The 23,966-nt window shown below is 40.5% G+C and overlaps 1 protein-coding gene and 1 long non-coding RNA gene across 5 annotated transcripts in view; both read left to right on the top strand.

Moving 5' to 3' along the window:
• Positions 1–23,966, top strand: part of ULK4 (unc-51 like kinase 4) — a 378,716-nt gene that overhangs the window by 245,076 nt on the left and 109,674 nt on the right. For all 4 annotated transcript variants that reach the window (XM_037526793.2, XM_054693291.1, XM_037526797.2 and 1 more), the window contains 2 exons: positions 1,784–1,947; positions 7,948–8,046. In XM_037526793.2, coding sequence (XP_037382690.1) covers positions 1,784–1,947; positions 7,948–8,046 — 263 coding nt within the window. The remainder of the gene's footprint in view (positions 1–1,783; positions 1,948–7,947; positions 8,047–23,966) is intronic.
• Positions 18,304–23,211, top strand: LOC129145485 (uncharacterized). Its single transcript, XR_008551108.1, has 3 exons — positions 18,304–18,525; positions 21,015–21,132; positions 23,187–23,211. It is a non-coding gene; the product is annotated as an uncharacterized LOC129145485 (long non-coding RNA).

Below are 23,966 nucleotides of genomic sequence, written 5' to 3'. Positions count from 1 at the left end.
GGGGATAGATAAAACAAGATTGGCAAACTTGATAAATATTGAAGAGAGTGATAGGGATTCATTTTTCTGTACTTTCTTGAGACTTCCTTTTCATAATAAAAATTTTAAACAAGAAAAACATGTATTTTGAACCTGAAGTGAAAGTCCTACCATGAAGAACACTGATTACATGGCTGAGATAGGTCATTTAAAATCATATTAATAGATTTTCCTGGCTTTATCATTGTTGTGAAGAAATATTTTATATCACACTTCATTTTGAATTCTACAGTACATTTCTGATCTCATGCACGATGTATCACAAAATAATCATGAACTCTCCAAAGGAAAAATATCTTCTTGCAGCAAATGCTTACTGAATACTGTTTTGAAGCCCTTTCACCCTATCTGCAGCTCACAGATGCTGCTGATTCATAGCACACACATGCACGATGCATCCATACTTGAAGTTACTGCACATGTCATATTAATTGATTTTCTGTACTATGTGTCATTGGTGATGTGTGCTATCAAACCTTGTCATTTGATAAAGAAATTTTGCCAATAATTCATTCTGCTTTCACTTCCATTCAAGTTTATTAATCTTTAGCTTTGTGCCTTACACCAGTTTTGCCACAAGGAGTACCACTTCAAATGATGCCTCTGTAATTTTGGTTTCTCTCTGCCTTTGGCGGCAAATTTAATTACTTTTGTAGTTTAAGAATTGCATTGCTCTTGTCTAGGAAGACTGGATTGCATTACTGGAAATCACAGTGTACATTATTTGGAAAAGGTACCAAAACTTGGATGGCAGTGCTTGGCACACTTTTCTATCCAGTGGATCATCAGAGAACTAGGAACAAAATGGATAGCAGTTGAGATAAAATCCAGTTTACAATACATGTCAAATTTACTTACCATGCCTCCCCCCTGTCACCATCTGCTTATGTGAAACATTTATCTTTGAAGATTCACTTTTTCTAGAACATTAGGAAGAGCTATCCATGCTGAATGTCCTGTTCACCATTTAGGTTTATAAAATTATTCCTGTTGCATTGCAACTACATTTACATTGGAATCATTTCAGTGAATCAGTGTAATGCTACATAATGGTAACAATAAAAATGCCGAGTTAAATGTAAGCAATAATACTCCCAAAATGTGAAATATGTGTTGTGGTAGTCTGCATCAAACTAAAAATTGATCAAGATCAACCACACCATTAATATGAGGTTGGTAGAGTCAAAATTATAGAACCTAGAAATTTCTGAATTTTAAATTTCTTAAAATCATAATTAACCTTTCATTTCAAAAAATTTGAAATGCATGTGAAAAAAAATGGCCTCTTTTTACTTTTTTGAAATGGCCTAATTACTTTGAGGCCTCATGGTAGACCAACCATGGTTCCATCTATACCATGAAAAGCTTTGCCTTTCAGCAGAGAACATGGGGAAAGTATGTTCACATACATGTTTCCCAATGTTTGGAATCTTTCATCCCTATGAAGCATGCCCGTGGAGGATAATTTTCTCAGTGTAGTTTTGGGAATTCTTGACTCAAAATCACGTGGGGATTTTGTTTAGCAAACACATTCCTACACCCTACCCCAAGTTCCTGAGAAGACTTCCTGGCAGTGATGCCGGCAAACCTGCATTTAAAACCCATTCCCAAGTGAGTGCAGTTGAAGCGCTGCTTCGAGTTTATGCACTGTAGAATAGAACTGCTTGCTTTGCTGGGTTTACATGACACATCATTTTTATAATTTATGATGAGTGTTTTACCTTTCACCTTTTTTTATCCTCAGGGCTGGTAAGTCATGTTCGTAACCTGTTCACAAAAGCTGCCACACTGTGCTTGGATGCCGACAAAACCAACAACGAGACAGCAATCACATTGCTGTTTTCCCTGCTAGATATTTTGCACGGCATGTTGACCTACACATCCAGCGTCGTGCGTGTGGCTCTGCAGGTGAGGCCCCATTTTCCTGTGTCTTGACCACTATGCCATGTCATGCTTCCCATTCACTCTCTTCTTTCTAATCTTTCTGTAATAGGTCTTTATTTTTGAACATGAACTTATAATTGTGTATGAGAGATGTGGAAGCAGAGACATTTATCAATAGCATCCTCAAGACTCAATTATGTGGTGGAGCACAGACTACCAAGTAATTCATGTTGGGGTGATGAATGTCTAAAATGTCAAAGCCTTGAAGGAAATCAGGAGAGGCCTAAGCACAGATGTAGCAAGCACTGGTAGGGAACTGATTCGCTAGATCATTGGCCTTACGTGCATGCTAGTGTTGACCAAGTAGTGTGCAGTCTTTCATGTCCAGAGATGGAGCTCTAGCCCACCTCAACACATGCTAGGAATAGTGGGTTGAGATTTGAGACACACATATACATATATGTGCATGCATGAAGGATAGCACACATGTTTGTGTACACACAGATGTACACCCATATGTAAAACATAAACTCACTTTCTTGGAATTGCAAGATGAGTATTCAGTTGCTATAGAAAAATCAGTTTGTCCCAAACTGTAACCTAGATTTAGTTAGTGTCATGCTCTAAAGAAAGACAGGGATACAGGTTTATTGAGTACTTTCCATATTAGGTGTTTGGTGCTTCAACGTGCCTATTCCTTTAATAATCTCTTTAACCAACTGAGTCAGCTGATACTTAGATCATTTGAAAGCACACAGCCAATATGGATTAATAGTTACATTTACAAGTGTGGTAAAATTGCAGGAGATGTTTATCAAATGGTGGCATCCTGACTTGGATAAATGTAGAAGCTAAAGTTGAAACCAGACTGTTTAGATACCTTGCCAAGAGTCACAGCAGCAGAGCCAAGAATAAATCCCTAGACCCTGGTGTAGTCTCTGTTGTTCATCATTATGATAAATGGCATCTTTTATCCACAGTTAAGCTGGTCCAGTATTTAGTTTGTCTAGTTGTTTAATAAATAAATCCAAGATTCCCTCAACAAACATGATAGTGTTTAACTCAAACTTGTAAAGCCAGTAGACGAAAACAGCCTTTGAACTACCTCGCTGTTTTTATTTGCTCATCTGTTAATAATTCTAAATGAATAGTAAAGCATGCTTAGTAATGATGGAATCCTGAGATCTGGATTTCATCTTAGCTTTTCTTCTCTTTTCTAGCAAGTGTCTCTTTAGAGAACACTGTTTCTTCTTTCAGTTTCCATAGTGGTAGTTTAATGTAATTCTTCAAGATAGAGTTGATAATCATTCCCTCAGGGTGCCTTGATGATATCAATCTGTAAAAGACTTAGGTTTCATATGTTGTAGATAAAAAGGATCAGAAGTTAAAAAATTCCAGAGCAATAGAAATCCTCTTAACAAGTGATTAGGGACGTAATCAATGATGTTTAAAGGGACAGTCCTTAATACAAAATGGTATTTAATTCCTTTTTCATTTTGCTAGTGTACCAATAGATAACTATTTTCTTCTCATTTTCCTTAGCACTGTTGTTTATCTTACAGCTGTCATCTTTCTAAATCCTCCCGTATATCTACTACATATTGCTTTTGGCCTTGACCGCCGACTTTGATCTCCACGATACCCAGTGTCAGTATGAAAGAGGTAGCGTCCTTGAGACTGAATTAGGGGAAAGAGTTGGGAAAAGAAATGGAGTGTGCATCAAAAACACATTCTCCTACAACACTGAGCTGCAAGCACTTTCCAAACCATACTTCACCTCTTCCATTTTTAAACATGCTCCACTCTGGGGAGTCTTTGGCAATCAAAACCTGTGGTTACTAACTGGAAATTCTCTAATGCAGAATTGAGCAATGCCAGTGCTTAAAATGATAATCGTGTTTAGATTTATGAAGCACTTTCCCTCTGTGAGAAGGAGAGTGATAGGATGCAGGAGTGTGTGCTGGGGCGAGTAAGGAGGATGCAGGTGCTCGTATCTCCCTCGGGAGTCTAGTCCCTATCCCCAGTTTTCCCCATGGCTCAGAATTGGCCCCATTTTCACCTGAGTTGTGTGTGAATGATGTGGAAGCAGACTTGTAACATGCTCAGTACTCACTTAGATGACAAGGGCACATGGGCCTTGCAGGCCAGAGTGTCTTGAATTCAAATCCCAGCCTCACCACTTTCCTCCTCTAGGACCTGGGCGTCTTGCTGTACTTGTCTATCCATCTCCTCATCTATAAAGTAGATACAATAATGAGTCCTCTGCAGCGTCATCACAGGACTTCAGTGAGAGGATAAAAGATGTAAATATATACACATATAAATTGCCTTACGTGTCCCTGGTCCTGGGAAGGTCAGGAGAAGGTTAATGTATGATTAGCAGCTCACCCCGCTGTCCTATTTACTCACGTCTTCCTGGATCATGACTTCTTCATTTCTCTCTTGCATACTGAGGCTGCTTGGTTCATATTTTTTTAAAAATTAATTTATTTATATAAGTACTGGGTACAGTCAGAAGCGCGGGAAGGTAGGAGAATTCACCAGAGCCAGAGTGGGGAGCAGAACAGGCAGACTGATGAAATACACTGCTGAGGGGAGCAGCGGGCGTGGCAGGAGAGGTCTGTGCCCCATGTGGGACCCTCCATGTGGGACCCTCGCTGGTGGCCGGGGATCGAACGGGCACTGCAGAGGCTGCAGGCATCTTCTCAGCCCAGCGCTCAACCGCTGCGCCACTGGGGAGGCCCCGCTTGGTTCACATTGACAGAGCACGTTCACTTCTACCAGGCTCATGCGATTTTACTTGTAGTTTCATTTTGCACTCAATGAGCCTGGAGCAAGGTTAGGCACGTGTGATTTCAGCAGGGATCAAGAGAGAAAGGGTGTTGGCTCTTAGGAGAGCTTCTGTTTGGTAGGAAAGACCATTAATATACAAATAGAGGAGGCAAATCATCACCTCATTGCACTGATGGGAGTGCAACAACTGAAAGGTATAGGATGTTGCAGAGGGAATATGGGAGGGGGGAACCTGGCCCAGTTTGGGGGTTAGAGAATACCAATACTCAATATTAAAATCTAGATCACCTGACTTTCCACCCTGGGCCCTGACTATGTCTGAGGTAGTGAGAGAACTTGACACCTTGGTAGTAAGACAATTAAACTGCCATTTATTTTCAGGTGTGCTGGTATTGCTGAAAGAGTGAAATGGGGCCACTGAGTCCTCCTAGTCTTTCACACATGTAAAGGCTACCTGCAGCGGGGGCTGTAGTCTCTAACTTTACTCTCTCTTGAAATTATCAGTTTGACTCTTCTGTGACTTGCCCTCCTTGTTGCTCTCCCCCAGGGTCTACCTTCTGTCTGGTGAATGCAAATACAATTTTTCTGCCATACCCTGTACTCCTCTCCCCTTTCTTTGAAAACCTCAGTGACTTCTCATTGCTTATGATAAAATTTTCTAACTCCTGGTGAGACATTCAAGGCCTGATATGACCCAGCCCCAGGCTGCCTTTCCAGTCCCATCTACCAGTCTTCCATGCTGCCCAGGCCCACGTTAAACAGTTGGCTTGGAATTTTCCAAATGGATCCTGGATCCTATTACTCCCATGCCTTTTCTCATGTGAGTCCTAGCACCTGAAACACTGCTTTCCACATTATTCCCTGTAGACCTCACCTACATGATCCAAATTACAAAGTCAAATGTCTCCTTATCATACAACCATTCAACCCCTACCCCCAACTCTGTTTCTATGTCTGTTATAGAAAGTTTTCATACTCTGCCTTCAGCACAGTTATTGAGAAACTTGTCATTCTCTTAATTAAAGTGTGAGATCCTGCATAATGGGGAATGCATCGCTTCCTCTGTGCATCATGAGTCTGCACATGGTGGTGCTTAGGGAGCACAGTGAGTACTGAATTGAATTGGTCTGGTTCATCCCAGTGCAAGTTGTGCTCCACTGTTAACTTAAACCTTCTGCTTGAGCAATTGGCTGTCCCTTATTTTCCACAAATGCCTTTGTGTTTATTCAACAAACCTCTCGAATACCTAACCCCATGAACTAAATTTGTGTAGCAACACTAGATGAAATAGAGCTGTGTTATCTCTGCCATTTTTTTTTTAATGCCAAGAAGCTAGTTGTATTCCTTTATCTCATTTTGGGTAATGCCATTTAGTATTAAGTATGGTTCATGAATTGACAGTCCCATATTTATCGTTTCACTGATTAAAATTTATTTCTTCTGGGACCCGTAGTTACATATTTAGTTGCTTCTTTACGAGGACCACTAGAATGCCTCACAGTCACCTCAGATTCAGAACATCCAAAGCTGGGTTTTCACATTCAGAATGTCCCCAGATTAACTTCTTACTACCATCTCGTGCAAGCAAGCCTGACATCCTCATCCTGCTGTGCAGACTAGAATCCTTCTAAAAATCCCCCTTTTCTTCATAGTCTATAAGGTAGTTTTTCACCAGAGAATCAGTCTACTCTAGAGGATAACGTGTTAATGTGAATGGATATTCTGTGTTACGTTGGGCTTCAGAGGTGGGAATCAACAGCAAAGGGTCAAAAAGTTTCTGTTCTCTAGGATAGTACTTCACATATGTTTTTGGGGAGAAAATTCTTTTTGATAACCAGTGGGTGAGACTAGATGTGGGGGTGAGGAGGGGAGAGGGAAACTCCATGTACATGATGACCATGTTCCTTTTGGCTATTGAGAGGAACCTGTTGTTAAAAGACAGTTGTCTGATTTTCATTCAACTTCTTCTGAGCCAAACAAAGCAGGGAACTCATTCTGTCCATAGTAGTCTGAAATGCAAAAGGAAATTTGGCATTCATGAGAAAGGCCAGGTTAATGACCCGAAGGAGCGAGGCCTGCAGCTTACTATACAGGCTCTGACAAAGGCCATTACCTGAAAGTTGTCTTGTCTCTTTTGAGTGAAAATAAAGAGCGGGAGTATATGAATGAGATGTGTATATACCATAGCAAACACAATTAATAATCAGTGTCTTTTTTCCCCCAATATAAAATGAGTCATCTCTGAGATAGAAATCTCCCAAGAGGGTCTCCCTGGCGGTGCAAAGGGTTCAGTCTCAGCACTATGAAGATATAGGCAGCCACTGCAGCACAGGTTTGATCCCCAGCCAGGGAGCTAACCCACATATTGGCACAGCAGACCTCTCCTCTCTTGCCCACTTCTCCCCTCAGTAGTGTACTTCAGTAGATCTGCCTGTTCTGTTCCCTACTCTGTCTCTAGTGAATCCTCTCACCCCACACCTCTGGCCTACACCCTAGCTCTTGTGTACATAAATAAATCTTTGGGGAAAAAAAAAAAGAAATCTCCCAAGGGATCAGACCATTCTGTAAAACTCCTGAGAGAAGACACAGTTAAAATGAAAGCCACTCACTTCTCATTCCTTATTCCACTTCAGCTTAAGGCAATCCTTCCCAAGCAGTGTAGACCTGTGTCTGAAGTCATTTGTGCAGTAGTACATTGGGCAAACACTCCAGATGTGATGTAGGCATGTATATGCACTTAGGAAATGAAAGCGTAGCAGAATGCATTTGGGATCCTCATATAATATGCATAAAATGCCCAGGAGAGATGAGGATGTGTAATATGAAGTCACACAATGTGGGTTTGTCCCCTAACTCTGTCACCTGCTATCTGTGAGGGTTTAGACAAGCTGCTTAACTTCTCTGAACATCAGTTTTCTCACCTGACATATGGGGACAACAGCACCGTGTTTCTGGATGACTGAAGAGAGAAAGTGCTGACCCAGTGTAGTGACTCAACCTCACCTCTCCAGCCACACACGGCCCTTGTTACTGCTTTAGCTGGGCTGCTCCGGACTCTGCAGTGGGCATGTGTGCGCTGTGTCCTGCTATAACGGGACCTAACTTCTCTTCGGGAGCTCGAGGGGTAATACTTCCTTGGCCGCCTTCATCTGCTAGACAGTGAAGCTCTCACCTGCGGCCAAGCTGGATCATCTCCACGACGCCCTTGACTTTCTCTTCTCCCTGTTCAAGGCACAGAAGTCTGGCTCAGGAGGGGACACGCAGGCTGCCGAAGACCTGCTGCTGCTCAGCAAACCTCTGACAGACCTCGTGAGCCTGCTCATTCCACTGGTAAGAGCTCACCTGTTGGGTGGCTTTCAACTCATCGCTGTGGTTGGAGTAATTTTAGTAATTTTATGATGTCTTGAGTACCTATGCTACTTTAATTCCTTTTAAAAGTAGAACCAAAAGGAATTTCAGAAGATCATTTGGCATGGAAATACTAAAATTCTGCTTTATTTTTAAACTGGGTGGCTCATTCATTTAAATAGGTATTTAAGTACAATTAAATAGATATTTAATGTCAAATCCTTATTATTTTTTTTTAATTTTTTAATTTTTAATTTTTTTTAGATTTTTTTAACATTTATCATTTTTTTACATTTTTAGACAATATTTGCTTCCCCCAACCCCCTCAAATTGAGTCCCCATAGAATTTCCTTCCCCAAGGCACCCGTGCACCATCACCGCAGTCCCCTGTGCTCCACCCTCCCTCCCCCTCACCCCCTCCCTCCTCTGCCCCTGCAGTATGTCTCTGATTTATAATTGTCTGTTTTTGCTTTGTTGTGATTTGTACTGTTGTTATTTTTTTTTACATTGATGTCTTATTTGGCTCCCCTATATTCCTGCTATAAGTGGAACCATCTGGTATTTTTCTTTTTCCTTCTGGCTTATTTCACTGAGCATAATTCCTTCTAGCTCCATCCATGTTGCTGTGAATGGCATGAGTTTATCTTTTTTGATTGCTGAATAGTATTCCATTGTGTATATGTGCCACATCTTCTTGATCCAGTCATCTATTTTTGGGCATTTGGGTTGTTTCCAGGTTTTACCTATTATAAATAGTGATACAATAAATAAAGGCGCAGACATAGACCCACAACGTGCCTACCGCACCTCCCCAGAAATAGCGTGAAATAGGTAAGACTACATAACAACGCTGAATTTATAAAAATAGCCAAGCTTAGGGTGGACCCATTGTGTAGACATTTGACTCCCAGCAGTGGACAAAGCAGTCAGAGGGTTGGTTGCGAAATTCCACAAAGCTTCTGACACCCTGTCCAGATGTGTGGATCCGAGATCTAGAGGTCCAGCTACCCGGGGAGTGTATCCCTTGTGATCTCCACCCTACCCAGAGGCAGGCAGCTCTTCAGTTGTCTTGAGGCTGCTGGCACTTGTCTTTTTCTGCTCTCTTGCTCAAAGAAAGTAAATGCAGATAGGATGAATAATGCTACAGCCCTCATTGTATTCGGTAAATAAAGGCTTGGTTCAACTGAGTGAGAATGAAAAAGGGCTTTGATTAGTCACTATGGAATAACACTAAATTGTAGCACATCCAGGATAGAGCTGCCACACAAAGTGGCTGTGGACTCACCATGAGGTAAGGGACCAAGCAAAAACCCAGGATGTGGTCCTCATAGAGGAGAAGGATCTTTTTGTATTGATGTTTGCCTGAAATTACAGGAAAATAGCAATGCTTGCTAAGTACTCCAGCTCAGAGAACAGGGTGCAACCTGACAAGCAACTCTCTATAAGGGCAAGAAACTGATGAGGCTCCAGTGAACAGAGAGGAAAGGTTCACAAACCACATACTCTTTAGGAACATACAATGTCTAAGACTCAAAATGGCCTCATTTTGTATAAGTTAATTGATGCAATACATCATACATAGGATAATATTTTTAGCAAATTAGATTAAAAATAGAAAAATATTTTAAGATAGATGAGGAATCCATTATAGGTAAAATTTCTAGGATACTATTTCACCTATATATCTTATACCCCAGGCTTTGGTGTATGCCATCTTCTGAGATTTTTTTAAAACGTGGAATAAATTCCAATTGGATTTATTGATAAATAAATTCTGCTTCTTAATTGTTTTCTATTTTCTTTCTAAATGTTTTCCCATATTAAATATAAGATTTAGTGCAAACAAAACAAACACAAAACCATTAATAGCACAGAGAGAAGAATTCTACAAAGATAAGGAATAAGCCTCACAAAAAGATATAACAACTAGCAACCATTTTATGCCAAATAATTAACATAGGACTTTATAGACATATGGAGGGAAATCCAAAAATATATAGTAATATCAAGGGATTTAAAATATCTTTCTCATTGCTTAACAGACCAAGTGAATAAAAATGATGTAGAATAGGGATTGACAGACTATGGCCTGTGGGTTAACTTTGGCCCACTGCCTCTGTGTGTGTGTGTGTGTGTGTGTGTGTGTGTGTTGAGGTAATGGTGACTTACATGCTTGAGGGTGTAGGTTCACATCTCTGCAGATATAAGTTATCACACTACCTCCACCACCAAAGCACCAATAATCTTCTACCATGGACCATAGGGCGCCCCTCCTTCCTTTGCTCCCCAAGTTGCCCCACGCTTCCCTCCTGGTAGCCTCAGTTCTATAGTCAGATTTCTAGGGATTGGTTTTGTCTGATCCTTTATTTTTTATATCCCACATATGAGTGAAATTATCTTGCATTTCTCATCCTGCCTATTTTTGTAGACAAAGTTTTATTGAATACAGCCACATAGATAATTCATTTCCACATTGCTTCTGGCTGCTTTTACACCTTAACAATAGAGTTGAAGAGTTACAACAGAGACATTAAATAGCCCATAAAGCGATATTATTTACTATCAGACTCTTTACAGAAAAAGTTTGTTGACCACCATATGGAAGATATAAAAACTTTAATAAGATTGAGCTAATAGAAATATATAAATATATATATAAACACACACAAACACATATACCTGATAATAGAAACTATACCTTTTCATTTCAGCTTTCTGTAAACATCTTTAAAAAGTTGACCATGTATTATATTAGAGGAATATCAATAAATTCCCTAGAAACTATATAGACCACATTCTTTAACCACAATACAATTGAACTAGAGGAAAAGATAAAGACAATTGAAGATGCATTGCCCATCTGTCTACTGGGCACTGGTGACAAATACTGTTGATGTGTGCAGTCAGTGAATAAGACTGATTATATCTGGGTCCAGTCAGAAGGCAAAAACCACAGAAGTTTGAACAGAATTTTAATAAAAAAGAATTGCTAGCTATGATAGAAGAGAAAAGAACTCTGCAGGGTACCCGAAAGCTGAGGGGAAGTACCCAAGGAAGGATATACTTGAAAAGGGAGCCCATTCCCCAAGGCAACAGGTCAGACTTTACTGGAGAAGCTGTGACTACAGCCTGCAGAACAGTGGGCAGGTCTGCTGGATTGCGCAGGGTGCCCGTCCACAGTCTCTGAGGAAGCAGAGTGCCCTTCAGAGTGTCGGTACCTGCTGGCCAGTGGGCAGGCATGGGGTACCACTGTGGAGGGGAGGCCTAGAGGCCTGTGTTTGTGTAGGGATGGTGATTGTGGTTCATGGTGAAGGATCCTGGGAGAAAAACCTTCATGAAAGGCAGGCAGGCAGGCTGAAGATTTGGGTGCCAGTGCACAGCATCCACTGGGGATAGTAGTGGGGCAGTGAATGCAGACTGAGTGTTTCTGAGAGTCCACAGATTCTTTGTGCATGGTTAGGTCAGGTCTCCACCAGGTGCCTCTGCAGTCACGCTGCTTTCCCATAATCAGCTGCCAGAGGCAACATGGGACCAGTTATTCCTGCATTGTGTCCTCTGAGAGCTTCTCCTCAGCTCTCCAGGAGCCTGAACTTCTGTTACTAGTAACTTGATCACACTTAGGCTCTATCGCATTGGCCAGACATCTGCCTAATATGTGTGAGCTGTGTTGCGAACATACGCAGTTATCACTGGAATCATAAGGTTTAAAAATGACCTATGACAAGAACATTATAATGTATCTTCTCTGAAAAGACCAACAGACATTTATAGCTGTGTATAAAGTAAAGAAAACAGTAATAAGACCATTGAGGGCCTAAACTAGAGCATATACAGACTAAAGATAAATTTTACAGTGATTGTTAAGAAAATATAATAGGTTCTAGAATGAGGTGCTGGAATTGCGTTCCCATGGGGAAAAATAAACAGACTTTCAGTTTACATTTGACTTGGATAATTTTGGAGGTGTTTTGTCTAAAGGCTGGAGAATAGACTTGTAAACTTTTGAGGTTTTTCCAGATAAGGTCCTAGACAATAAACATACCCTTAAAATATGAAACTTGTCAGCCTATAATATAATATAACCTTTATAATCTACACTGTAGGTGAATCATAGTAAAATGTGGGTGTAAGACCATGATTCTGAGTATGAGGTGTTTAGAAAAATCTGACGATTCTAGACCCTCCTCCCAGATAATTCCTAGACTGACTTATTTGCAAAGTTCTATACACAATTCAGTTTCAAAGGAATCTGTGGACATGCCTTGTAATCACAATATAAAGATAGAACAGGCTGACCATGTATCTTGAAAAAAGTGATAAAGCGTGGTAATTATTGGACCTAAACACTTTTATTCCTCAAGAAGAGAAAATAGGAAAGCAGGCTTTATATTTGAGATGAGATTTGCAGATAGATAATTAGTCACCAATAGTAACTTTTGTGCACCATATATCCAACAAGGGGCTGATATCCAAGCTCTATAAAGAGCGCAGGAAAGTCAACAAAAAGAAAGCAAAGAATTCAATCAAAAAATGGACACAAGAGCTGAATATGTGCTTTTCCAAAGAAGATACACAGATGACCATTGAGCACATGAACAGTGCCTATCACTTATTTTCAGGGAATTGCAAATCAAAACCACAGAGATATCACCTCATACCTGCGAGAACAGCCTGCACCAAGAAGACCAGGAACACGGTTGGTGAGGATGTGGAGAAACAGGAACTATTTTACACTATTGGTAGTAATGTAACTTGGTCCAGCCCCCATGGGAAATAGTATCAAGGTTTCTCAAAGCAGTGAAAATGGACCTACTCTGTGACTCAGCAATTCCAATCTTAGGTGTCTACCTGAAGAATACAAAAACACTAAGTTGAGGGGAAATATGAACTCCTGTGTTCATTGTAGCACTTTTTATAATAGCCAAGCTATGGAAGCAACCTAAGTGCCTCAGAACAGAGGAATAAATTGGGTAGATGTGAGTATATATACGCAATGGAATACTATTCAGCTAAAAAAAAAGATGAACTCTTGACATTTGTGACAACATGGTTAGAACTGGAGAATGTTATACTGAGCAAAATAATTCAGGAGGAGAAATATATATATATATATATATATATATATACACACACACACATATATATATATACACACACACCCCATATGGTGTCACTTGTATGTGCAATATAGAGAAACAAACCAGAGAGTCAGATAAAGCCAAACTATTAACAAACCCTAGAAATCTGTACAAGTGAGACTACCAGAGGTGGGAGGGGGGGTTGAAAATAAAGTGGGGAGGGAGCACTAAGGACTGTGTTGGAAGATTATGAGAGCTTGGGTGGTGGGGAGGTGGTGTAACAACACCTGAAGGGGAAAAACCTATACTTCTAAAACACAAACAAGGTTGTAAACAATTGAGGTTGTTACCTCAATTTAAAAAAAAAAAAAGTTAAAGTCCATTTGACAACAGAGCTGCAGTTATCAGAGGGGGGAGAGGGGGGGAAGCAAAGGTAGAAGGGGTCTATCTAATGGATGGCGATGAGTTTTTTAATTTATCTAATTGAAACAAATCTGTTTAAAGTCCAGGGGAAAAAGAGATCAGTCTTCTCTCTAATTTTCCTTTTTTTAGCCTGGCTAATATTTTTTGTATTCACCATGACTTTTCACCATTGAAAACATATCCCTCTATGGTCTAGTTGAGCTCTCAGTCCTCACCTGGCATCAGATAATGAATTCCTTCTGGTTCTCTTGCTTGAACAGTTAATCATTCTGCCAGTAACATTTTATCCTATGTCAGCATGACATTTATCAGTTCATGTTTCTGAGATCACAGTTTCAATTTTAAAACTAAATTGTGTCCCACAAAGTGTAGGAAAAGCCAATTCTGTTCATTTTCTAATTCTTTCCTCTCAAGAAATAACTGGACAAAATCTTACTTTTTAAATACAGAGTTGGGCATGATTGTTCTGTCCCTTGCCTCTTGCCATCATAGTCAGAGGCATGAGTTAAGTAGTGCTTCTTGGTGATTGTTGTGTATGTGATGGCATCCAGAGGTTCTATGTTGTCTACCTGCAAGTCAAACCCAAGAGCTTGCGCATTCTATTAGCTCTGTGCTAAGCAGCTGCTCTGAGATGCTAATGGGGTCACCTTAGAGATGCTAATGGGGTAACCCTTTCCCCCACTAGCCATGGCTGTGTCTTTTCTGGACATTTCTACTGGATGTACCATAAACACCTCAGACTCAACAGGGCTAAAACACATGCTTGTGTTCTGTTGGTCAGTAAATGAAACTATCTTGCCCTAAATTGCCCATGCCAAGAATGTGGGCATCACCCTACCACTCCTATTCCCTTTCCATCCTGTCCCATCCCTATTGGGCCACCAAAACTTGTCACATACTGTAACTCTCCTCCTCTCCCTGGGCGCTGTCGTGAAGGCCACCACCATCATCTTGTGCCTGCAGGGTCATGGTAACCATCTGTCTATGTGAGATTTCTGCCTGGAGGTGCCCCTTCCATTGTCTTCTCATAGTCATAGTGGAGGCTGAGTACCCTTTCAAAAATGCAAAATTCGTTTCATCACTTTCCAGTGGTTTCCACCACTCTTGGATAAATCCAACCTTCTAAATATGTTTAGGAAACAATTTAATATGTGCCATTTTCTTGCCATTTTCTTCAGCCCCATCTCTTGATTTTCTGTGTCCTACTCTTTGTTCAGCACCCCCACCTTCCTTCGGTTCTTTAAGCATGTATGATTTTCCTTGCCACTGCCAAAACATGCCCTTCTGCTTTCCACTTGTCTGTTGCTTTCTCAGTTCTAGGTCTTGGCTTAGGTGTCACTTCTTTCAGGAAGCCCACTTAGACCCGCTAAGACTAGATGAGGCGCCTCACTCCCAGCTCCAAGGGCAGCCCGACCTTCCATAGTCCTATCACATTTTATGAAATGGTGCTGAAATAACTCATTTATGTCTCAGCCCCCTTCTCCACTAAGACTATGTAAGTCCTCAAAATTCAGGAACGATACTCATTTCCTTCATGTTGGGGCCTAGTATAGTGAAAGAAGCAAATTGCTGATAAATGTGGCATCTTTTCTACCTTTCTTCAATGTAACAGCCTAGACTAGGTCTGGAAAGGAATGGATTCCAGTACAAATGCACGCAGTGTGTGTGTGCTCCCCTGCTGCCCTGCCCTGCGAAGCCAGGCCCTCCGGGAGTGCGGCTTTGCTGATGGATCACCAGCTTGCTTGTTTTAAAATCACATTATGTGGATTTCCTTTTAGAAGTTGACCTCTCCTCGCAGGGTTTGCCCTGCCCTTCAATTGGGAAGCCAGTGTTCCTAAAACAACTCCTGCCCTAACTTTGACCAGAAAAGATACAAAAGAGAAGGTAGCAGTTCCCTCAAACTTGTCTGTCTGGAAATTGCTGTACTTGTATTGATAGTAACTGCAGTGGTTAAGCCCCCAGCTTTAGGATCCCTGCACAGAGCATAGAAGCCCCCAAGGTAGAAGTCACAGCAGTGTCACCCCTTTCTAACAATAGAGGCTCTGGGACTGTGGTGTTATGTTTGGATAAATAGCTGTAGGAAAGAAAGTTCCCAGAACTGCAGGTCCTATTTTCTTCCATTACTTCTTATATCTTTGTCTTAAAGTGATTGTAATATAGCGGTATTTTTTTTTTTAGATTTATTTTTTTTTTTTTAGATTTATGTATTTATACAAGAACTGAGGTACAGGTTAGAGGCGTGGGAGGGTGAGAGAATTCACCAGAGACAGAACAGGGAGCACAACAGGCAGACGGACCAAAGACACTGCTGAGGGGAGCAGCGAGTGAGGCAGGAGAGGTCTGCCGCGCCATTTGGGTATCTCCCTGGCCGGGAATCAAACCCATGCTGCAGAGGCTACGGACAGTTTTGCAGCACGGCGTTCAACCCATTATACCACCTGGGAGGCCCTATGGTGGTATGTTTTTTTAATAGCACTTTGTTAATGACCAAAGCTCTTCTAAGTCGAATAGGGAAGCATTCACTCATGCTGGGACAGGAGTCGTGCCAGAAAGCAGCTCTAGAATATCGTTCTCACCCACTGATGATCCAAACTCCCACTTTCTTATCACCCTCTTTCCAAAACTGCAATCAAGTAGTAATGCATTACTATGAATGTGCATCAGTTGTTTCATAAAATTAGACCAGGACAGTGGGACAGACTGATAGAAGAAAAAGAGGAAGTGGGAGTTAGAGGAGGGACAGAAGAAAGAAGTGCACGTGGAACTCTGAAATATGGATCCTGCCAAGAATAAAGTCAGTGAATTAAATTTGTAGGTAGGAAATAATTAGCAGCACAGAAAGAATTTTTAAAACAAATAGTCTCACAGCATTATCTTTAGGATCAAGTACTTCAATGATAACCTATATGTTCCTCAATTGGAAATTAAATTGCATCTTAAGGTAGAATTCTGTGATGCTATTAAAAATCACATTTCCTAGGCATATTTAACAATGTGGGAAAACATTTGTAATATAAGTTAAATACCAGAATATATGTTTATTGTAATATGCTAATTTAAAATGTATTAAAGCAAAAAAGTGTATAAATTGAATATATATACAATTTAGATGCACATATATTTAAAATTAGAATAATTTCATAATTAATATATATTCTGATATACATCCACACATAGACAATTCTTGCTTTACATAGCTCTGACAAAATTCAACTAAATAATACTAGTCCCTTCAGACTCTGGGTTAATTTGCAGTTCTGGCGTTGTATTCACTGTGAGTAATTTCATGAAGTAATTGCATGAGGTACAAACAAATCATGGTGTAAACAGTAGATGTGCCTCATCATCAGTGACTAATAATGCACTTATTTCAAAATTTGTCAGCAGTTGGTCCCTCTATATCTATTATTTAGTTCACGCACAGACAGCAAAGCATTTGATTATGGTTCCTCCTTGTCTCCCAATGGTAAATCCATGTAGCATTTTATGAAAATGGATAATTATAAGAGGGAATTGGCTAACAAAGATGAGAGTGCAACAAAGAAACTAAAAGTGATGAGGCCGGAAGTGAAATGTGATTCTAAAGTGAAGGGAATTGTAGAAAAACAGCAGACATTAGGAATGTTGTCAGGGGTACTGGGGAGATGGTGGCTCTGCAGAGGAACTCAGTGGAGGTGAGATTATTTACCTATGATAACAGTGGTTTTATTTTATTTTATTTTTTAAGGTTTATTTATTTATACAAGAACCAGGGTACAGGCCAGATGCGCGGGAGGTTGAGAGGATTCACCAGAGAGAGTGGGGAACTGAGCAGGCAGACTGACAAAATACACTGCTGAGGGGAGCAGCAGGCGAGACAGGAGAGGTCTGCTGCGCCATGTGGTATAGAACCGGCCGGCCAGGGATCGAACCTGGCTGCAGAGGCTGCGGACAGTTTCACAGTGCGTCGCTCAACCGCCTGTGCCACCAGGGGAGGCCCAATAACAGTGGTTTTAAAGGAAAGAATGAAGTCCCAGAGAAAGTGATGCAGACAAAAGCAAAACGAAACAAACAACACAAAACAACACAAAACCCTCACATAAAAGGAATTCTGGGAGATCTTTTACAACATCGAAAGTGCAAAGAACAAAATGCTAGAAGTTCATTCTGACTTAGGGAGGAGCATGACCACTGCTTTGACTAAGGTAGTTTTATCATACTTTGGAAATCAGGAAGTGAGACTCTTTCAGCTTCATTGTTATTTTTCAAGATTGTTTTTTCTATTCACGGTCCCTTGAAATTCCATATAAATTTTAAGATGAGGCTTTCTATTTCTGGAAAAAAAGGAACATCATGGAGATTTTCATAGGGCTTGACTGAATCTTTAGATCACTTTGGATGGTGTATTATATTGATTGATTTTTATGTGCTCTCCCATTAAATCCTTTCCATCCAGTGACCATCTGCCTTTTTGTCTGCACCTTTGTGATGAGAAGCAACAATCAGCAATCAGAAAACACATTCTCAACATGTGGAGGAATAGGAGCCTTTTGGCCTATCCTGGCTCTTGTGAATTCTGAGCAGGCTGCTCCAGGGACACTTGCACAGCCACCTGCTCTGGGGCTAGGAGTTGGGCATTGGTTGCTGCTACTGTGCTCAGAGTTAAATTGACCCAAATTAACTACAATTCATTGTCCAAGCTTTTCCCTGGCAGTTGCACACCTTCATTGGGCTACAGAGTTCCAAATAGTTACATCAGGCAAATTCTGACAATGCAATTGTTACCTTAGTGGGGACACAGATTCTTGTTGCTTCTTATTCGGCCATCTTCTCTGAATCCCTCAGCGCATTTGGAATTGTGTTTGCAGATGAATGATAGTAAGCCAAGCAGGTGCAGCATGGTGGCAGGCAGAGAAGGACCGGAAGGCTGAGCATCCCAGATGGAGGACACAGTCATAGGCATGAAACATGGGAGATTATGGTGAGATTGGAGCACAGGGTATGCTAAGAAATGTACCTTGAAATATTGTCAGGGACAGAAAATATGTAAGCCTTTTTACTAAGTATGAGTCTTAGTTATTTGTAACAAATGTCACTATTTTTCTAAGTCAAATGAAATCTGGCCACCTCAATCCATGACAAAATTAATGGGTAAAAGTTTAATGGGAAATAAGAAACAGAACTTCGAAGTCTGTCTCCACAAGATACTTAGTGATTATGAAGGAATAAATGATGACTTAATAGTAGATAAAACTAATAGATACCACCCTAACCAAGTTATCAAGGTGAACATTATCAGTGATGAAAATATGATAACATACTGACTTTCTTTACTCTTGGCATAATCTGCTGATAAGGGTACAAGGTTTTCCTGGCCAAATAGAAAAAAAAAATAGCATAATGTAAATTTAATCAAGAGGAAACATCAGGCAAACCAAGGTATTCCAAATACATGTCTGGGTCATTAGAAAAACAAAGACAGACTAGATGGATTATCCCAAATTGGAGGAGGCCAAGGCACCTCAGCTCCCTAGTTTGGATCCTGGAACAGAAAAGGACATAAGTAGAAAAGGATACAAGATTTGAGTGAGGTCTATAGATTAGTTAATAAGTAAGTATCAATGTTAATTTCTATTTCTTAGTAACTATATTATGATTCGATAAAATGCTGCTGTTAGGGGAGGTGGGGCGAACATGTTTTGCTACTGGCTGCAACTCTGAAGTTCAAAATTACTGCAGAAGCTAAAAGTTACCGACTTTAAAAAAAGGAAAAAATCAGAGTCCCTGGTGTCACCTCTCTTTCAGTACAAAAAACTCCTTTCCACCTCCCCAAGTTGATTTCCCCCAGTGTGCTGAAAGATTACCTCATTGCCCAAGGCTGTAGCTCTTGTATTTCAATATCCACACCAGCCAGGCAACCACCTCATCTTGGTCATCTCTGGAGCCTGCCCCTGTACCTCCTGCCCATTATTTTTCAGTTATAAACCTGTAAACCTGTCATGTAGCTCAGCCACATCCCTGTCTCTCAACTCTTCAAGCTTTCTATTTCACAGAGAGCAAGCTCTTGGGTTTTGTCTTGGAATCTACAAAAAACTGACAGCTCCTCTTTTTAACTGGATTATGCAACAAGGCTGTACTTGGTATCCACTCTAAAGCTATCATGGGGAGCCATGGAGGGTTTTAGGCAAAAGTATGCTGCTATCAGATTTGTGCTTTAGATTCTCTGAGTTGAGATGCAGCTGAGAATATGGCCAGAGTAAGAGGACTAAGAGTTACACAGGGAGAAAATCCCATACCATCTATAGTGGACCTTCCTGAAGTATTAAGAACACATGATTGTGACACAACAATCCATAGGATTAAAAAATAGTCCCAGTTAATACAAGTTCATTTCCACCTGTATAGACTGGAAAATTTCTTATGGGTGGCATATTGGGGAGAATACCCAGTAAGCTTCTGCCTCAGTGCTGGGCAATAATTGTTCCTTAACTGAGTTCTCTTCCATTCCCACCTAGCAAATCATAAAAACAAGATCTGAAAGTGATACCATAATTTCAGGTTTTCAGGTCTAGTCTCCCAGCCAGGAATGGATGCAAGCTGTGGTGGCAGCACCAAGTCCCGGCCACTAGACCATCATGGGTTAGTGTCTCAAAAAGCCACAGCAGGAACTTCACTGATGCTCAGGCAAGCAAGCAAAAAGACAAATTTGTTTAGAGAAATAGATACAAGAAAAAGTTTATTAAAAAGGAAAAAAAAAAAAACAGAAATAAAGTGGGACTCCCAGGCCAGTAGAACCAGGCCAGGAAGGGGCAAGGAAGCCAAATGGAGTCCTGCCTCAGGGAATATACCTTCTTTCCCTAATTATTCTAAAGCCCCTTCACTCTCTGTGTGATTGGTTAGTTCTCTGTGGCGTCACTCACTCTGCTTTAATGTCTCTGTGCCCAGAATGAAGTCTTGTGTCCCAGTCCTTATCTTAGAGTCCTTTTTCTTTACCTATTCCAGAATGTCCTGTTTCCCGTAGTCCTGGGGTATTTAATTAGTCCTCTTTGGAAGTTGTTACCCTTATTTCTGGAGCCTTCCTTATTCTTCCAAGGTTTTTCCTGTTCTATTCTGACCCTAGGAGCTCTCTACTTGCCCTGTGACTTTAAAGGATCAAATTGTTCCTAAATTACTTAACTGCCTAACGGTTGAGAAAGGTACCTCACAACTCTTTTTAGGGAAACAAAAATATCAAGCACTCAGCAGGTGAATCGCATAATGTCCTATAATGCAAGGATTGGTTCAAAACAAAGTATAATCATGTCAGAATGTGCATAAAATGTACTTGATAAAAATTCAAAACCAACACTTAGGGAATATTGTAAGTGATGTTGAATATGTTAGTCATATGTAGAAATATAAGTTTAACATACATAATGGTGAAAGGCTTAATGCTTTCTTCCTCTCCACTTCCATTTGCTATTGTATTAGAGGTTCCGGTTGGTGCAATCAGTCAAGAAAAAGAAATATCCAAATTGGGAAGGAAGAAGTAAAACTATCTTTATTCCCAGATGACATTATTTTCTTTGTTGAAAATCCAATGCAATCTGTAAGTAGCTACTGGAAATTATAAAAGTTTAGCAATTTTGCAGGAATCAAGATCAATATACTAAAACCTAATTTATTCCTGGCAATGGGCAATTGCAATAAAAATAATGCCATTTACAATAGCAAAGAAAATGAAATCTGTAGTAATAAAACTGACAGACGTGAAAACCACAAAATAATGCTGAAAGAAATGAAAGAACTTCTAAATAAAATGAAGAGGGATACATTACTCATGTGTAGGAAGACTGAATATTGTTAAGATGCCAGGTTTTTTTCAATTTGACTTGTAAACTTAATGCAATCCCAAATTAAACCCCCGGCAGACTTTTTTGTTGTTGTCATTGGAAATTGATCATGTGGTTCTACAGATTATATACAAAGTACAAAGAACCTTAATATAGCCAAAATGACCTTGAAAAAGAACAAAATTGGAGGGTAAACCACTTCCTGATTTAAGTCTGATAATGAAGCAACTATAATCAAAATAGTGAGGTATTCATGAATAGATGTGTTTGAGGGTCTTGGGTATGTTCAATGTCTTTAAGGAGTGCAGTTAATTGTATGTCAGTTACATTTCAAGAAAACTGTTAAATAATTTTTTAAAAGATTTATATAAGAACTGGGGTACAGGTCAGAGGCATGGGAGGGTGAGAGAATTCAACAGAGACAGAGCAGGGAGCAGAGCAGGCAGACGGACCAAAGACACTGCTGAGGGGAGCAGTGGGTGAGGCAGGAGAGGTCTGCTGCGCCATGTGGGTTTCTCCCTGGCAGGCTGGGAATTGAACCTGTGCTGCAGAGGCTGCGGACAGCTTCACAGCATGGTGCTCAACTCACTGTGCCACTGGGGAGGCCCAAAACTGTTAAATAATTTTGATGTTGCTCTGTTTTTATTTCTCCCTGATTGAATTCCCCTGCTAGTCATTGCATTTGGTGATGATCTCCATTTTAGGCTTTCAAGAACCTGCCTTATCTCCCACTGTCCCCTCCTCACTATCCTCCCCTGCCACCATTCCCCAGTCTCAAACCCCAAGTCCTCTTTGCAATGATTTTCTGTAATTTCTCTCTCTGGCTTTCTTTTCCTCCAGGTCCTCAGCTCAGGAATTCTAAAAGGACCAAAAGGGCTTATAAAAATAAACAGAATCTCTCCCTCACACCCCTTCAAAATATCATTCCATCTGCTTGATGTTACTTAAAATTCCTTTAATTAAAATTAGAAAATAAGAATGTTAGGCTTAGATTGCCTCCCTGGGACAGTTAACACACTGATGTGCATACGTTTCTGGAAAGCCAGTGAGGATTTTTGGAACCTTTCTGTTTAGATTGGGGATGTGGGTGATAGGAGGGTTTAGAATTGATGAGGTGGGGCAAGGGTGATCCTGAGAGGGTACAGGACAAAGGATGTTCAGCCTCAGTCTCAGAAACCTTTATCCATTGAAGGATGACCGGGGGCTGGCCTCAAGGCAGCTGTCGTGCTGTTTCAGTGGCCTGGTGGGTCTTTCTCTGCCCACGTTGTACTGTGTAAGGCTGGGAAGCCAAGCTAGGCAAGCTACTCACCGCCACACCTTTCCCCTTTAGAGAGAACTTAACATGTTCTCCATCAGAGGAGAGAGTATCTGGATTGTGATTTGCACTTCGGAATCTGGAGCGTTTTTCCTAACGCACCGTCATTTTCAGTGATTTAGAATTTGAAATCCCAGAGTCAAAGCCAGTAGGTAACTTCTTGGATGGTTCAGAAGCACACACCTCTTCCATCCTTTCTGCCAGTGGCCAGCAGAGTAGAACAATTTCATAAATGTTCACCAGCTCTGCAACTCTTCAGTTTGACACAGTAATGCTATCCAAACTTGACTGTTTCAGTTCTGCCTGTAAAGGTCAACGTACTATTCTGCTGAGTGGAGACTAAGAACAATGGGTTGGATTTCCTGTGGCAATAAATTGCCTCTGTAGTACTATAATAAACTACATTTTGGCCCTCCAAAATAAGCAACTAGATTTCCCTTACCAAAGCATAAAACGGTATATTGAACTTAAAAATACATTGTTGTTCTGTTTCAGACTCAATGAGTTCTATTCTTTGTCCCTGTGCTACAGTTATGGAATGAGAAGTTAGTAGTTTCTTTTAGGAAAAATGCAGGTGAGTTTTTTGAGTCTGTTGTGACAGTTGTTAATCGTCCATCATTCTTGGCCCCCTTCCTGAGGAAGTTGGGTGTGTCCCTCTGCTGCGGAAGACAGGTCACCAGCGGCAGCCTGAGTCTGCTCTCTACGGTCAAAGAGCATGGCTGCCTGGTCCCTCTTTCAAGCAGGCTATTATGGGCAAATGACCCCTAACAAGTCCTTACCCAGTAACTATGGCAGCCATTGACACAGTGCATAAAGGCATTTTTTTTCTTCCAGTTTGTTTGAAAGATTCACCAGGCAGTTAAAATGACCATTACCTGCCTACATGCCAGTGGTTAACCAGAAGGCTCTACTGGCCTCTTCAAACTCTATTTAAAAATTGATTCAAGACATAAAGAAATTATGAGAAATTTAAATAATACCTTGCATCTGTTTAAAATGGTATAGTATTTAAAAAAAATACCAACCAAAAATATTCTTAAGGGATTATTGGGTGAATGCATTTCTGTTTTCCTGCTCTTTAAGTATCACTTGGGCCAAAAAGTAATTGTACCAATCTTTCAGTTCAAAGTTAAAGTTTATTCTCATACAATTACATTAAGCAGTTTTGGACATATTTGGAGCTATACCTATATAATCAGGGAAAATGAATCAGGAAACATCAGCCTTGATTAATTTGACCTCAATAGCATACTTCTTAGAAATAAGCATATTGTT

The sequence above is a fragment of the Talpa occidentalis genome, unplaced genomic scaffold, assembly GCF_014898055.3.
Source record: "Talpa occidentalis isolate TD23 unplaced genomic scaffold, MPIMG_talOcc4v2.1 talOcc4.10, whole genome shotgun sequence".
NCBI lineage: Eukaryota > Metazoa > Chordata > Mammalia > Eulipotyphla > Talpidae > Talpa > Talpa occidentalis.
This window is presented reverse-complemented; position numbering and strand designations above follow the sequence as displayed.